Genomic DNA, 17,693 nt, shown 5'->3' with positions numbered 1-17,693 from the left:
GGCAGCATCTTCAGGCTTCTTCTGCCCCATGTCTCTTTGTTGAAGGCCTTATTCCAAACAAGTAGTTCATACCTGGTCAGAGATGTGACCAAACAATTATGGTATTAACCATAAACTTCAAGAATCTGCAATTATAAACAGGGTTGGGAAAGATGACGCATGTTCTACTTATTCAAAGTATTTAAAATGGTTTCTTGAGTTTGTTTCCCAGATTTTATTATTGTTGTTATGACAAAGAATACAGTTAAAGATAGAAAACTGCTCTTATTCTTAGTTAAGAAAACAATACATATTTAGCATACTCCAGTGCCCATAGTGATTTATTTCCAAGTCTGATTACAGGTTAAGTACATGAGTCTTTCCATTTAACTTCAGAGCATCTACGAATTAGAACAAAATAGCATTACTTTGCCCTTCAGAGGAAGAAATTACGTGGTTTCATCTATTTCCGTCATCTGTATCAAAGAAATATAAATGACTCTCCTCTCAGAGCTACTCTAGAGCATAGAATAAAGCACTGAAGTCTGACTGTAGCAGTGTGCTAGCCTACACCACATTCAAGTTTGAGATAGAAAACCATTTTAGCTAGCACTTCTTATCCTTAAGAAGAGGGTTAACTTATATAAGGGTTAACTTAACTTACATAAAACAAGTTTAATTAAGTGTTAAAAGAGTTGTGAACAGAAGCTTTTTTGTTCCTTTTCTAAGCTTTCCCCCATTCCCCACCTCCAGATCTCTCTATCTGATAACAGACCACTCCAACCACCACTGATACTGCAGCAGCTGTGTGCAAACTTAACACATGCTGTGCATGTTGAAGACTACTGCAGGCCACACAGAGGCCTTTTAAACCTCTGAAACAGTAACCACAGTGCCAAATGACAGATAAAGTTTACAGGAAAATGGCAAAGTAATTTTGTTATACTAAATTAATCTGCTTACTTTCAAAAATTCTAAGCAGAAATTTACCTCCGCTATTTGCAATGCTTTACATTTACATTATAGTTACATTTCATGCAGTTGAACTTACTGCTTCATGAAATGATATGGGAGGGAAAAGCTGAATCAGATAGCAGCTTGCATCCTAGAGACTTTTGTGACTTTCTCAGTACTGCTACCTGAAACGTGAGTCACACCATAACATATCGCCTCACCTGACCAAACACAATCAGCCTTTCAAACTGAGTGAAAGGGATGACCTTGGAAACCTCCAGCTGGGTCCTTGGTGCTGGGAAAACATTCACTCTAAAAAAAAAAAAATCAGTAGAATCTACTAATCCTGATAGAGCTGTAATCAAACTGTTCGTTAAACATCTACCTGAGAGAGCCATATCTGATCTCCTAAGCCATTACAAGCATTTCTGTGATATGGTACCTTATCTTTAAAGAAATTCAGTAATCACTTTATATTACAAAGCTGCTGCCACATTTGCTGATACTGTGTTTGCTTACAGCAAGTATGAAAGATTTTTATTTTTATTTTTTTACAAAATAGATCAGCATGCTGAAAGATATGCACAGCAAACTGTTGTTCAGATTACATGCTAACAGTTAATTTCCCTCAACGTATCTTCAAAGAACCTTCATTTCCCAAACTGGTAAAAAAAAAAAAAAGTACTTTGTTTATTTTAAAAATCCCATTTAAATATTCTGATACATTATTTTAATTAAGATTATGTAAACTGATGCAATTAAATCTAGAGAACGTTGTGTGGACATGAAAGTTGATGTAGCCCAGCTTCATGCTGACGCAGCTTTAAGAAAAAAAGACCAACAACCAAGGAACAAACACAGATCAACTTTTTAAATAGAGTACAAGCAAAGCTTTGTCCCAGGTAATTGTCTGAAAATCTTTTAAAACAAGCAAATTGTTTGATGATTTAAATGCTCTCCTTGGTCACAGCAACTACAGGTTGGAACAAGAGAAGTACAGACACTCAACAGTGCAAAAGCAAAAAGCAGAATTACCACTGAGTGATTGTGTACTAAGACACCAGCTTGTAGGAGGAGCACACCAGAATCCACTGATTCAGTACTTAAGTAGCATGCAGGTGATGAAATACTTTGAGGTAATACCTACCATCTCTCTAATGCTTTTTTATTGGTGTTACCTTAACACTCTGGAGCAAACAGAATGTTATTAAATGACAATAAAAAAGAATGTTGTGTCACAGTTGGAAGTTATATCTTGATAGCTTACTGCACAACTGTTAGTTTTCTATTAGAAACTAAGCTGACAAACTAATTCCTAGGAGGTATTTGTTTGTGTACAAGTTGCACGCACAGAACAAGCTAAGCAGGAGAAGACCAGGTAAAGTTCCATGCCTGCACAGTCCTGTGTCATTTCACCAACAACAAACAAGCACTCTCTCCCAAAAACACATGAAGACCCCATAAAGCAGTCACATCAGCTTTCTGCAGTAAAAGTAGATACATCAGTATCCCTAGCCAAGTAGAATGGAGCCATAACAAAGAAAGCCACATATGTTTTCAATGACAGTAAATAAACTTCCAGACAGACATTTAATAGATTGAAAATAAGAAGTCACACTTGTGCAGTCAGAATTAAAACACTGGACAAGCCATTAAAAAAAAAAAAAGTCCTCTAACAACTTAACTAAAGGGCGTTTTCTTTAGCTGACTCCAGTACATCTTTATCCTCTAAGTCATCTACAAGGAAGAAACATTGCAGAATGGGCTAATTACATGCCAGCCACTTTTCCCAAAGCTAGGCAGCACCCATGCTAATTGTCATTGGCTATCAACCTCAACAGTCTGGATCCGAGCCCTAATTAACCCTATGTGCACTCACTAGATGAATCACATACCCACCTGGAGAGCAGGTCCCAGAACAGCAATCCTTTCATCTCCTGAAAGCAGACTTCTAGCATTTCAGAGCTGGACTTGCAGGGCAAGGTTGAAACCTCAGCTCCCTGAACCATGTTAGTAATTTTGTCCATTTATCTGCCACGCAGGACTTGTTACATGCTCTAATCGACTCAGAGCATACATCCAGGTCATAAGGTTGTATGCTGAAGAACCATATCCACACAGCAGTAAAAGCCAACTTTCTGCTGCTGTGGTCACAGCTCAGAGCAAGCAACCTTTGCTCTAGTCTCTTCTTTAATGCCAATGATTTAAGTTACAATACTTCTTGTCTGCACAGCATTTCACTGCAGCTTTCTTACTAGTCAGATGCAGTCAGCATTACTGTGCTGTTCTCTCAGGGCATCAATACTGTTTCCAGGCATTAATTTTACTCTATTTACATATCAAGGCTAAACAACAAAGCTGAAGACCCTAGACAGGACCTCTTTACTGCTAACATAAACAGCCCTTTACATTAATTACAGTGCTGCTGATTACATTTATTTTCATGCAATTTGTTGCAATCAATAGATTACCATACTATTATAAATTTCTCAACAATTTTGAAGCAAGCAAAAATGGTATTTACTAGTAGTGTTTTCTCCTGAATACACATTCACTTACCCACATAATGCATATTAAGGGCCAAGTACTTGTACTGGAAGAGAGGGTTGTTGTGCAGGCTGCTTCTTTGGATCTGCTGGAAGAATGAGCTGACATCCCATCTGTACAAGACATCCAACAGCATGATGCTTGGGACCCTCAGGGCCACATTTAACATTGCCTCCAACTTCTCCTTTGCAGCCATTCTCTTCTCTTTCCGTGAACTGGCAGCAGACTGTAAATAGCACAAGACAGAAGAGTAATCAAATCAATCTCACTGAACAAACAGCTATTAGGCTTTGTGAACATACGAATGGGGCTTCCTGCATGGCCACAAATGACTAAATGAATCCACTGACTTCAATTCAAATCCAGGCAGGACAGCTTCTATTTTTGCTATATGTAAGTCAATTTCCTAGCAGCTTTCCATGGCAATATTGTAAAACAGGGGCTGGGGGGGCAGGTTAATGACAATAAGAATGGTCAGAGTGTACACCAAATAAACCTTTATTCTTATTTGCACTAATTCAGAGTCCAAGTGTCCATTCAAAGGACTCCAATACACAGGAGATTACACAAACACCAACATGATAAACTTTAAAAAACAAACAGCAATAAAAGTCACACATAAAGAGTGCTGCCAATGAGTTGTTCTGTTTCTACATACAGATTTGTAAGTCTCAAATGAAATAACCACAACTAAAACTTTTTAAAACATTTTAGATTCATTTCCTCAGTGCAAACTAAAATGATTTTTTAAATCAGTTCAAACGTCAGAAAATTATTTAGGACATTCATTAACCTCTATGATTTTATACACTTATGGAATTCGAGGCAGTTTTGAAGATTAAGACCAGGAACAGAACTATTCTACTTATTCTAATGTAATTCACTGCAAGGAATCATATTAAAAAAAAAAAAAAAAATTATATCCTTTCTCCAGAGTACTGGAAGGTAATTTAATTTTGGAGTTGCAATCAGAGAAGATGGACAATGCAAGACTATGAAGGGCTTTTCTTTTCCCCCTTTTTTTTTTTTAATTCACCCTTCTTTCTCTTTCAAAACAGAAATATGTGTACGTATATATATATATATATATATATATACATACATACATACACACACACGGTGGTCCACAACAGCATTTCAAAGGCTGTTTGATCATCAACAGAACCATTTCTAAAGAGCAGAAGGATCACTTTCCTCAACCTGCCAGAGCACTGCTTTCAGCTGAGACCAACAGCTGTTTCTAAAAGCAAAGCACTGTCCCAACCCCTCGCCCACTGCGGAGCAGCACAGCCCCCAGGCTGGCTCCATGAGCCACCAGTTACACACTGTGCACAGAAGCAGCGTAGCAAAGTGTTCAAGGCCAAGGTGGGGAAGATCCCAGCAAGCATTTCTCCAGCAGCAGCCATTCAAACAAACAAAAACCATCACCAACAGCACACCATTAGAGGCTGAGTTCAGGACTAATTGGTCTAACTGGACTGACTGAAATTGAGAACCTTTTCTTATTATGGGGACAACTTGAAAAAAAAAACCTGCATTCCCATCACAGAAACAGAAAAACCTGCATTTGGAACTGTGCTTTTTAAAATAAGCTTTACAAGATTTTCTTTAAGTGGTTATTGTGCAAGTTTTAAAAATACAACACAGAAGCACAGCACCAAAGGAAGTCCTGCTCATACACAGAAACCAAAAATCTTTCCTACTTCCCATACACAACCATCATGTGAAGCTTTGTTTCTGTTGCCATGGACAAGATGCTATCAGGAACCACTCATGCACACCTGAAGCCACGCTGACACCATCAGTTCTGGCCAACAAGTCAGGGTGGATCAGAAGTGAGGTCTGTCTCAGCAGACTATAGGTTACAGGGCTGCCATCACCCAGCCCACAGCCCCATTTCTCAAGTAAAGCAGTGTCACGTCCCACATACCAAGCATACCACAGGAAGTCAGAAAGTGTTTTTAGCTGTTCCTTTACAGACAGCTACAGCTCCTGCAGCAGCTCTGCAGACCCCAAGACACCACAGTCATGCCTGACACCCACACCACCCACTGGGGCTTCTAAGGGGAAGTTCTGCCATAACACTTACCAATATTTAGGACCAATAATCAAAACCACTGCCCGGATAGCTTAACTCATGTTTAGCATTTAGTGAGAATGAAAGGCAGAGGTTAAATGCACAGACAGGAACAGAGTGTTTCAGCTGCAGGCTGCAAACGGAGCCTCTGCTCATAGGCACACTGCTTAAAGCCAACTCATATGAAGACACACAGAATGTCCTTTCTTCTCCTCCCCCCAAAATCCTTGGGTTTGCCAGATACACAAAATTAATTACAACTAATTAATTAATTAAACCAAGCTGCCTTCTGCTTTTTGCTAGGACACACATCCAAGTGGATCAGGGCCTGGGGGGCAGGAGCTGACTTCAGGTGTTCACTGTTACAGCCAAAGGAAAAGCACCAGCAAGCACTGACTCCCAGCTGAGCTCCTGTGATGGACAAACTTTTTTCAGTCAGCTGCAATAACCAAACCCACAGGACAAGGAGGAAGCTCCCACTTTCCTGATTTACCCCAAATACAGAACTCTGTGGACTTCTCCAAATACTGAAAGTTAATCGGTGTTCTGCACATCCAAATTAAGCTGAAAAATTTGCCTTCCAAATCAATACACGCATGCTTGAGAATGTAATAAAACTAGAAAGAGCAGCATTTCTATTACCTAAGGAAGCAAACAATTCTAACCCTGTTAATGAGCACAAAGGCAGGAAAGACAAGAGTACAGTACAGTTCTTCAGTACAAGACAGCCAGAGAGCTGTTGGAGAGGGTCCAGAGGAGAGCCACAAAGATGATCAGGGGGCTGGAGCACCTCCCCTATGAAGACAGGCTGAGGGAGCTGGGCTTGTTCAGCCTGGAGAAAAGAAGGCTGCAGGGTGACCTCCTTGCAGCCTTTCAGTACCTAAAGGGTACCTACAAACAGGAGGGGAATCAACTCTTTGAAAGGGTAGATAACAGCAGGACAAGGGGAAATGGTTTTAGGTTGAGGGAGGGGAGATTTAGGTTGGATATCAGGGGGAATTTTTTACAGAGAGAGTGGTGAGGTGCTGAAACAGCTGCCCAGACAGGTTGTGGATGCCACATCCATCCCTGGAGGTGTTCAGGGCCAGGTTGGTTGGGGCCCTGGGCAGCCTGGTCTAGTATTAAATGTGGAGGTTGGTGTCCCTGCCTGTGGCAGGGATTGAAGATTCATGATCCTTGAGGTCCCTTCCAGCCCTGGCCATTCTGTGATTCTGAAGGCAAAAGAAACTTTAAGAAGCACATTACGCTGCAATCGATAGGCTACGTTCTATGAGAGGCAGTCACTGACACACTGCAGTGTATTCTGCCACTGCCTGACAGAGCACTCAGTGCTAATAAGAAACTCTTTACAATTAACTTCATTAGAAATGTGGATGTGTCAAATAAAGCTTCAGCTGTAACTGCTGCCAAGTTCTAACAAAACATAACACAGACGAGCAACAAAGTCCACTGCACTCAGCTCATTACATCACAGAGAGCTCTCACAATACATTATTTTGATTGGTGTAAAAGCAAACCAATAAAAAAAAATTAAACCTCTAAAACCTTTAGATAAAGGATGATGACAAGTTGCTGGATGCTCAGACATTAGAAAACATAGGTCACACTTAAACACAGCCAAAAAATGGACTTAATAGGATTGGGAAGCCACTGGTTTGTGCCTCAGCATATTTTCCCCATGATTTCAAACATCCTGCTGTTCCAAAAGAGGATGAGAAAATGAACAGTCCTAGGAAGAAATTCAGACTCCACCTCCTAAGTGAGTGCCTGCACAGCTGCACTATTTGACCTCAAACAGCATTTTAAAATTTCCCACCAGAACTGATTAATGTTTGGAAAACAGTGTTTCCACAACAACACAGCATCTACAAATCCCTCCTTCATCTGGCAGAAATGTTTGGCCAAAAACATTCCTGGCTGGTTTTAAAGACAACGATAAATTAGTAAAATCTGATTTAAAAAAAAAAAAAAAGAAGCTATCACAGATTGGTCTCTTACGAGTCCGCTGGCAAAACAAATGAGCAGCAAGCTTAAAAAAAAATCTTTTGAAGACAACACACATTTTCCCTTTAATAGAAGTTTCTTTCTGAGGCTTTGACATAAGAATTTACCATTTCAACTGAAATGTGAGTTATGCTGCTTGAACAAATGCAGTATTTTTTATGTACTAACTTATATTTAAACATCACAGGAAGAAAATACTCACTGATGAAATTACGAGAGGATACACAAAATCTGCATCCGTTTATCCAAGCAGGTCCAAAGTTCCATTAATCAAGTAGAGCGTCTCACAGTAAGAAAAGCATTCACAGTGTTTCTCAATACTTACAGAAACACACCGGAATATTTGCTATTATAAACACTGTTCTCATTTCTCCACCAAAATAGCCGATAGTTCCACTAACATCCACCAAAAACCAGCATAGAAAGGTTCAGTAGCTCCATCTGGGATCAGAACTTCAGTGCTAGACTGGATCCTCCAGTGTTGTTTAACATCTGAAGACCAGCCAGGCACTCATCCTCCTACAGGATTAAGATTTAAGACAGCTGGAAAGTCTGACCAGAAACCAAAAGAAGTAACAATTTCAACTTGCCTTCTTCACACCTGCAATATCCAGTTATTCTGGATACACTCACTAACCATCAGACTTTGATCTGTACTCCAGCTTCCACTTCAACTTACTGAAGCTGAAGACGTCATCAAGAAAAGCTTTGATTTCCTGAAGGGTAAACATGGCTGGACAGATTTTGAAGAGGGGAAGAGTCTTGACTTGGAACTACAGAAGGTGCAATGTCTGAAAACCCTAAAATTAGCCATGTTGTTCTCATTCATTTCTTAGAACCCTTCCTTCCAAGGGCCTGTCCTGTTCCTGAAGAAAATAAACTGAAAGGAATTTGAAGTACAGAAGAATCTGGTACTTCAGAGAGTTCTATCTTTGTATCATCTATCTGGAGACAGAAAACAAAAAGAAGGAAAGGGAAGGAACAGTCTGAAAAGGTTTATCCGATAATATACTCAGCAAAGAACTTCCCGGTGTGTCTGTGGAAAAAAACACACACAAAAATCCACAGAACTCCGGAGAGTACGTGAGTCAGTGATCCATCAGAACAGCTCCTTCCCATGCAGTCAGCAGCAAGGAAAGCAAAAGACACCTTGCTCCTGTACAGCTCAAATGAGGCCAACTTCTGTGTTGGCTAACAAGGACAGCACTCAACCATTTCTGCTGAGAAGGCCAGAAACTATGAGCATACCGAGCGGACCAATAAAGCAGCGAAACACTCCAGTCTGCACTGCAAGGCTGTCATTAGGATCCGGTAAGCAGCTCCAGTAATACACAGTTTCTGTAGCTCACCTGTTTAGTAACTCCAAATAATAATCACTTGGTATTTAGCATTCAATTTAAAGGTTTATAGAGAATACCAGTTCGCAAACACAATACTCAATCTTGATATGCAAGAAGTTAACAAGAATAAATGATTTTTGTTCCCCCATGTAGTTTAACAGGACAGATTGGTAAAGAGCTGACAATATGGAACTGCAGAATTCTTATCTCCATTTAGAAAACAAATGAATTGCTGAACTCCTACTCACCCCAGACCATATCATTTATAAACAGAGACAACCAAAGTTGATCATTTCAAGCAAATACATAATATATTTCAGGCAAAACAATTGATACTGTAAATCAGTATCTCAACCCCTCATCTTTTCATGGGGACAGAAGTGAACACGCATTCATATTAAAGGCAAAACCAACCAGAGACAGTTAACTGTACAGGAGAAAGAAATCTACATTTCCAACTGCCATTAGTTTTAGCAAGTTTTATGAGGGAGAAGAAAATCAATTCAGGAATGAGGATATATCTCAGCACTGGGAAGTTAAAAGTTACTTTAAAGATTTATTTCTAGAGTACTTTCATACACTATAAGCAGCTCCAGTCAATTACAGAGCAAGTGTATTATTTATAGGCAGCCTGTAAAACATCCAGTGCTTTCAAGACTTCATAATGAGCAGGTAGGACGAGGGAGCTGAACTCTGGGACTGACACATGTTAACAAGGGTTAACAAACCCAGTAGGTACTCAGGAAAACCTTTCTGTGGATTCCTATAGGATCAGCTCCCTGCCTGAATATTATCAATTCAAATGCAGGCACACCAACAAGGGCTGCTCATTTTTCAGAGCACAGAACGTTGTTTGCCCGGTCGAGTTCAGAATCTGAAACACAGCTATCTAATTCATTACATTAAAACTGTAACCAATTATATCTGTAAGTAATTAGGGAAAAAAAAAAATATAAGATTGAATGAACAGAAATCAAGCTGCTCTCAGGTCCTTTCTGACTCTACAGTTCCTTGCCTTCTGAGGTTTGGTTCATTAACTAGTTATTCAGCAGATTTTTTGCCGTCACTGCCATATTTGCAAGTCTACACCTACAGGCCTGCCTAACCACATTTGTATCAGCATATTCTGAGGAAATCTGGGCTGCAGTCCCAAAGCGCCTCTGCAGAGGACAGAGCACCCAGGGACCTGCACACAGAGCACTGGGACGATGCAGTCTGTGACAGCCAACCCTGGGCTGGAGCAGAGGAGAGCAGCCACACAGGCAGAGCTCACAGATCCCACAAACTGCAGCCTGAACGCGGTACCAGGACGCTGTTATGCAGCAGGATGAAATGCACGCCATCCCCCACGGCTGTTCACCTAGCTTTGAGCCACTTCGGATACAGATGTAGACTGTGTTTAGAGCTGGCAGTGCTAACAACTAGTTACCCAACTTGTTACAAGTGAAAATAGAAAATACTTTCAAGATTTTCCTGCGTTAATATCATAAAACTTTTGTTGTTGCAACTTTGAATCCTGTAAATAAGAAGCATCAGTTCCAAGCTTGTCAAGCAGGCAGCTCTGCTCCCTGCGGTAACAGACGTGTGACACAAGAATGGTGAAAGGAAAGTCCCTTAAACTCAAGTTCTCTTTTAAACACAAAATGTGCAATCAACAATTTTTTCCAGGAAATTCCATGAGGTGAAGCACCCACTTCTGAATGCTCCTTTCAAGTGTGCAGCTAATTAAGCAATCAGGCTTCGCTGAAATGAAAGGAAATGCTTTAAAATAAACACAGAGAAACCAACACACGGATGCTTGAAGCACATTGGAAGTGCCAGACATGAACGCACACTTAAAAAGCAAAACTGCTGTGAACTGTCCACTTTGTAAACACCTTAAACATTCCCTAATGTGTTTGGAAATGAAAACTGATTCAGAAGAACAAGTCACCAAACTATAAAAAAAGACTTCCAGTGAACTGAAACGGAAGATCTCTGCATGTTTGCATGAAGAGAAGGAAACCAACCCGAGAATAGCAAATAGCTTAGAGAAAAGGAGCACGACGTGAAATGCTAAGCAGGCTTAGAGCTTTCCAAGGCACACCCATCATTTATGTCTTCTGGGCATGATGAGTCTCTCTGCATCTGCACTGTGGATTCCACAGCGCACCCAAGCGAGGCGCCCCTCTCTTTCCATCTCTCCGAAGGAAGGAATTCCCCAGCCCATCTCCAGACACACACTGTTCAGCCCACGTCCCCTACGGGATCAGGCTGCTCTAACGTCAGGGCTTCCTCCTAGGACTGCTGCAAACCAGGTGAATAAATGCTGCATTTTAGACAAACAGTAGTTTCACGTTACTGAGATTTCTGATTATCTTTCCCCATAATGGTGTTCAAAGAGAACCATTTCCTAATGGTAACGAGTTCAGGGATTAATAAAGTGAACTTTTTTGTGACATTAGGAGTAACTGGAGCTGACTGCCACAATTGGTAAAACTAATGAGAAAATTATGTGGAAACAGAGACAATTTCTCATGCACAGCTAGTTAGTTACTTAAGATAATCAGCACAAATAAACCAAACTTGCAAGTAAACTGAAGTTACAGGCAGTAACAGCTTAACAGCTCTCATTCTTTTTCTATACTTAATCTCAAAGAGTAATTAAAAATAACTTCCCTGTGACCCTCTCAAGTATTCTGAGAGTGCACTGCACACAGAACCCAAAGCAGACACAGCAGTGGGTATCCCTGCAGCCTGAGCACACAAAAAGTTAACAGCAACTCTCGTATCGAAAATCGCAGCAGACAAAGACAGCAACACCTACAAACCAAAAGAATGGCATTTGGAATGAGATCACGAACGGGTAACGCGTGAGTCAGGCACGTTACCGAAATCCCCCATCTCCCTGGAAAACAAAAGGCATTTTTTTTGCCTGCCGTGTCTCCCACCTAGCGCTCTCCCTTGGTTACCGATACTTACACGTCACGAACAAAAAACACCTTTCTCTCTTTTTCCGCCCCCCCCCCCGGTGCAGCACTGCCCGTTCCCATCACAAACCTCGCTCCGGGAGCCCGAGGAAAAGTCCGACGCGGTACAAAGGAGCGCAGCCCCGCGGAGTTCGCCCCTTACATAAGCACGACCGGGGTCGGTGCGAGGTGTACCCGGGCCCGTGGCCGCCGGAGGGGCCGGTGCCGGGCGGGGGCGGCCGCGAACATCCCCGCAGCCGCCGTTCCGGGCCGGCTGGGTCCCACACGGGCCGCACGCAGAGCACCGCGGCCCTGAGGGGCCACCAAGGCTGCGGGGCCGTGCGCGTGTGAGGAAATCACCTGGATCGGCGGCTGGTGGTGGTGGTGGTGGTTGTGATGGTGGTCGCCGCCTCCTCTCCCTCCTCTCGGTGCCGGTGCCGCTCCCCGAGCCCGCGGCGGAGCTCTGCGTCTCACAGCGACAGCGGCGGTCGGGCGCCCGGCGGCGGCAGAGCGGCTCCTCCAGGCACCATGGCGGCACCGCGCCGCCTCAGGGCGCCGACGGCCCGCGGCCCCACGCACGGCCGGCCATGGCCCCGCTGCCTGCGCGCGCGCGCCGCCCCGCACCGCGCATGCGCCCGGCCCGCAGCTCCGCCCCGGCACCCAGCAGGGTCGACCCGCGGCGCTGCGTGTGTGGTTCCGTCACTTCGGTCCCTGAAAAGGGGTTCTGGAGAAGATCTCGGTGGTTTTAGCAATTGAAAATATTAAAATTGACTCTTTTTTTTGTGGTCACCTTTCGGATTCAATCCGAAAATACGGGACTTTGCGCTGTCCCTTTTCAGCAGGAGACACTTGTAGGGGCGGCTCCCTGCCTGCACCCGTAACTCGTCCTTAAGCACAGAATCCTTAGAGTTGGAAGGGACCTCTGAGGGCCGTCTGCCCTGCAGTGAACAGGGACACCGCAGCTCCATCGGGCTGCCCAGGGCCTTATACAGCCTCATCTTGAAAGCCTCCAGGGACGGGGCACCAACCACATCACTGGGCAACTTGTGCAAGTGCCTCACCGCCCTCACTGTAAAAGATCTCCTTATATCTAACCTAAATCTATCCTCTTTAAGCTTAAAGCCATTTCCCCATGTTCTATGACCTCAGACCCTGCTAAAGAAGTCTGTCCCCTTCTTTCCTGTAGCTCCCCTTCTTCTACTGAAAGGCCCCTATCTCACCACCTCAGAGCCTTCTCTTCTCCAGGCTGAAGCGCCCCAGCCCTCTCAGCCCGTCCTCTTAGAAGTGTTCCATTCTGTGGATCATTTTTGTGGCCCTTCTCTGGATGCGCTCCAACATCTCCTATTCACATAAAGACTGCACGGCCAGGCCCCAGCACGCTCTCCAAAGTGGTAAAGAAGGGCTGTAGTCCAAGAGTTGTAATGCTTTTGACCTTCATACCTGACAAAAATTACAAAGCCACACTGTCTCAGACATGAGAAACTTTGCTGTGGTGAGGAATGAAGGAATAAGCTGAACTGGAAAATCCTGTCATTCGCAGGGGCTGGGCAAGCCAACTCAATAATTGCTTTTTTCCTTCCACCTCTAATGAGAACCCGAGCATTCAACATGTATGAAAAGTGCTCAGTCTCAACACAACGTATGTCACTCCATGAAGAATAGATACTAATATAAGAGTGTCTGTCCACACCACGCTTTGCAAAATGACCCCTATCTGCATACGCAGGGGTTTTCAAACCGCCAGAAGAAAACTGTAGTTTGAATCTGCCTGTGTCAGCAATGCAGCAGGGCTCGGTGCTGCTATATGCTCTCATGGTTCTATCTGGTGTTAATGCTGCACCTGACTTCTCTCTGATTTGTCAGCCCACACAACAGCAGAAAGGAGACCAAACAGCACAACTGAGGTTTCCCAAACAGAAGCCTTTGCTCAGGCAGCACAGAGAAGCTCAGCTTATTGATACAAGTTTCCACAAGCTTCAGATTTTAACGATGTTTTAAAAATAAGTTTTTGTTTTATTTTTTTTTAAGCTTTTAGTTTAAAGCTATCAGAGAACAAGGGAAAACAGTGGCTTCATCAGACTCCAGCCTTCCCATTATTCTGCCTGGCTCAGCCTACTCACTACTTTGCTGCTATTATTCTCTAACACTTGTTGGTACCACCACACCACATCTTATCACAAGGAGTACAAACCGCCAGCTGTCATATAAGGCATAAGAATCTCAGCTTCATCTCTATGGAGCACTTGTATTCTCCTGCTGTACATGGGAAAAAAAAGAGTCACTTCTGTTCTCTGTGGTTTCAATTCAATGCTGACTGAAGTCGGGGCAATGGTGCAGGATCTGTAAAATTCTACTGCCTGTTTCTGAGCTGCTTCTGAAAAAAAAAAAAAAGAAAAAAGAAAAAAAATAACACCCAGCAAGTAGCAGAGGGAGAAAAAAAACATTCACAGTTGTATAAAGCAACAGGTTTTTCTAGAAGGAGTGGAAGTCTATCATTATTTTAGAATTATATGTATCATGAAAGTATGGTAGTAAATCACTGAAATACTTCAGTTTGCAAGAAGACATTGGAATCAAATGTCCTTTTCTTTCATTTCAACATCCCTCATCATCAATTCTGAATATGTGTTGCTTCACAAAAACAGATTTTCTAATGGGCAGAGCAGGCACACAGCCTTACTGCTGTTTTGTCAGGCACATCTGCAAAAAAATACCACAACCTTCTGCTTTAAAAGTCTCTGGAATTTTAAAGCCTTTTCTACATTTGACACTGAGTGATAACGAGTTCTGAATGTATGATTGTTTGTCTCTCATTATGAGCAGAGGCATTTGAATTACGAACTTGTCACCAAAGTGGTCCTCTTTAGCTGTTCACTACATCTCATTAAAGCTTTCAAAAGACATTCTCAGAGTTCAGATAATGTGGAAATTTGATTTGTCCGTGTGGATGGACAACTGCCAGCACCTCAAAATGCTTACAAAGAAAACCCCTCAGAAGAATTCTCTAAAGCAGCAAAATGCGCTGACATGGCAGGACACTGCACGCCTATGGGAGACAGTAAAATGGGCAGTTTTATTTGAAGCTTCTCTCACAGTAAATTGTTTCATGAAATATTCATGCATACATATGTTAAAACAAAGCAGTAGGTCACACTGTGAAATGCAGTCACACAACAGTTACATGCAAAAATTCAGATTGGCTGTGGAACCTGATTTTGTGCCTCGCGTGTATGCCTGAACACACTGATGGCAGCCAGCCCCCAAAGCTGGTGTTCTCTTCTTGATATCTTAGCCCATTCACTGAATAAAAAACCAAATAACTGTAATTCTTGCAGAAACACATACTTAGTCATAGGAAACAGTACAATTACAGAGTCCCAGCACAGGCATAGCAAATGTATTTGCCTGATTCACCTGATCTTACTCACCATGTCAGAACTTCTCCTTTTCATTGCCTATAACCCTATTTCCTAAGTCTCTCCCCATCTCTCAGCTTTATATCGACTTTTATTTTTTCCTGTCATTCTCACAGCTTTTCACAGCTTGTTCTCGCAATTCAACTTGTTCCAGTATCTCAATTTCATATTTATTTCACTCTCTTCAGGAAACTACTTCTGCAGTATCTCAGATAATTGCATCTCATATGATTACATACATATAAACCACTTTAATAACATTGAGGAGTGCTTACTCCCAACAAATACACAGCTGCTGTGACTTACAACTTACCTAAGGGAAAGCCATACCAATCTCTGTGTTGAGAAGCTAGAGAGCTGAGAGGTGATGTAAGGAAACTGATGAATCAGTTTTTGTTCAGTGAAACAAAAGAATCACAGTTCTCTCCCCAGATCACTTGCCAGTGGGGCATAATGTAGAATAAAAAGATTTAAGTAAATAAAATAAAAATAAGTGGGCTGAATAGTGGAAGAAGAATAACAGTCACATTCAGCACATAGCAGATGGGTACAAACCTCTAGTATTTATAACATCTAACAGTGCCAACAGAGTTGGAAAAAACTCATGTGAAGAAGCTATACAAATATTAGTCCAACTTCCACCTTACTGATAATGAAGCCAAGACAGAGACTCACTATATTAGTGATAACTTGAAAATGTTCGTTTCAAACCAGAGATGTTTCTATGTCTCCAGCTGAGCTGCCAGCTACTGCAGCACATCACATTATTGAACACTGGAAACTCTCACTGTTTTGCCCATAGTCACACAGTGACTCAGAATCAGAGCTCATATACACACATTGTTGTTCCTGGGGCACAGTGATGGCAGTGTCCAATAAAGCATTTTATCTGTTGTATTATATTTAAGAGGTCAGGAACAGCAGAGGTTTGTGCACAAATCTGCCTTAGGCTGGAAACAATTGGACAGTGTAGACTTGAAGAGCTGGACATTCTCAGACATCACTGCTGTTACTGCCTGCTTAGAACAAGTTTTAGAATTTCTTTTCTTTCACTTTAGAGCATCCCAGACATAGGGTACGTCGGGATGGCAGGGAGTGGACATTTGCTTTAAGATTTCCACACTGCCTTTCCTTCTTCCTTGCTCTGCTAGAATTTACCACAGTGTAAACCCAAAGAGTACCACCACAAAACAAAGTACAAAGATGCTGCTGTTTGGCCTCTGAGTTGCAATTATATGGTCTTAGTCAAATTTCTTAAGCACTTTGCACTTATTAATGTTAGGATTGAGCACCACCATGTGTTTTCATAGTTGAGTAAAGGCTGTGGCGTACTTATCTGTGCCACATGAACACCACCAGAAGCAGAGCATTTTCCAGCAATGCCAAGCACAAAGTAGTCCCAAAGGAGTCATGGCTCAGGCTTCAGGATACTAAAACATCATCAAACCCAAAATGAAATATCATTTAGAAACACTTAATGGTTTTTTTCATATTCCTCAAACAAGGAATAAAACCAAAACCAAGCAGAAAAACAATTAATGCCTCTCCTCAAAGAGAGAATTTTATCAAGGCCAATCAGAAAATTATTAGAATGTATTGAAAAAGATTGTAAGTAGAGAGCTGATCACATTACAGTCTCATTTCTGTAGCCTGAATTTTTAACATAGGCCCGCAGGGTGCATAGTTTTATGATAGGGTGTGACTTAATTATTACTTGCAACTTTGGAAGCTTTCCAGCACTACTGTAATGTGCTGCCTCAGTGCGGAGGACAATTGTCTATCATGAAAAGAAAGCCCTTTGTGACTAACATACATACACACTAACTAGTTTTACAGGGATTTGCATGCAGTCAGAAGCTACACCTGACATGAAGTCAGTGGAGTAATCTCCCATTAGTATTACTTCTCCAGAAACCAGAGCATTTTTTATGCTAAAAATCTGAGTATAGAACAAACCTCAAAATCCAAGCAGGAAACGCATAAAATTAATTCCCAGTCAGAAGAAAAAAGGACTGTGGCAAACCAGGCTTCTGTGCAGCTTTTGTTTATATGGCACCTTGCTCAGGTTTGCAATGCTATGCTAGGGACAGTTCTTGCACAGCTCCTCTCCTTTCCTCTTCATTTTCCTATCACTGAACCAGAAAGGAGAAAGTAATTTTCTCTACAGAGCAAGAACTAAGATGAAAGGACCGACACTTTCACTTTCCCTCCCCTGCAGATTTAATTCTGACCACAGATGCCAACTGGAATTGTGCCCTGTATCCTTCCCACCTGGTTTTACATAAGACTTTAGTACTGACAGTTTTCTTTCCTTTAAATTATTTCTAAGGAGCAGAACATCTAAATGCGAAAGCTCATCATTGTGCAAACTACAGTTTTCCTTTTACACTCGTTACCAGTGGCACAAAGTGACTACAGCTGCAGCCAA

General features: G+C 42.1%; 1 protein-coding gene across 2 annotated transcripts in view; it reads right to left on the bottom strand.

Moving 5' to 3' along the window:
• RNF145 (ring finger protein 145) overlaps positions 1 to 12,505 on the bottom strand; it is a 40,922-nt gene extending 28,417 nt beyond the window's left edge. Inside the window, exons 1-2 of one of the 2 annotated variants that reach the window (XM_085236365.1) lie at positions 12,210 to 12,505; positions 3,493 to 3,706 (exon numbers count right to left, since the gene is read on the bottom strand). In XM_085236365.1, the coding sequence (XP_085092491.1) occupies positions 3,493 to 3,676 (184 nt within the window). In that variant the 5' untranslated portion in view covers positions 3,677 to 3,706; positions 12,210 to 12,505. Of the gene's footprint in view, positions 1 to 3,492; positions 3,707 to 11,940; positions 11,963 to 12,209 lie in introns of those variants that run through there. The other variant, XM_010719014.4, reaches the window with a different exon arrangement.
• Positions 12,506 to 17,693: the final 5,188 nt, after the last annotated feature.

Source organism: Meleagris gallopavo, chromosome 15, assembly GCF_905368555.1.
Source record: "Meleagris gallopavo chromosome 15, MGAL_WU_HG_1.1, whole genome shotgun sequence".
In the NCBI taxonomy this organism is placed as follows: Eukaryota; Metazoa; Chordata; class Aves; order Galliformes; family Phasianidae; genus Meleagris; species Meleagris gallopavo.
The sequence above is the reverse complement of the archived record's forward strand: the minus strand, read 5'-3'. Positions and strand labels throughout refer to the sequence as shown.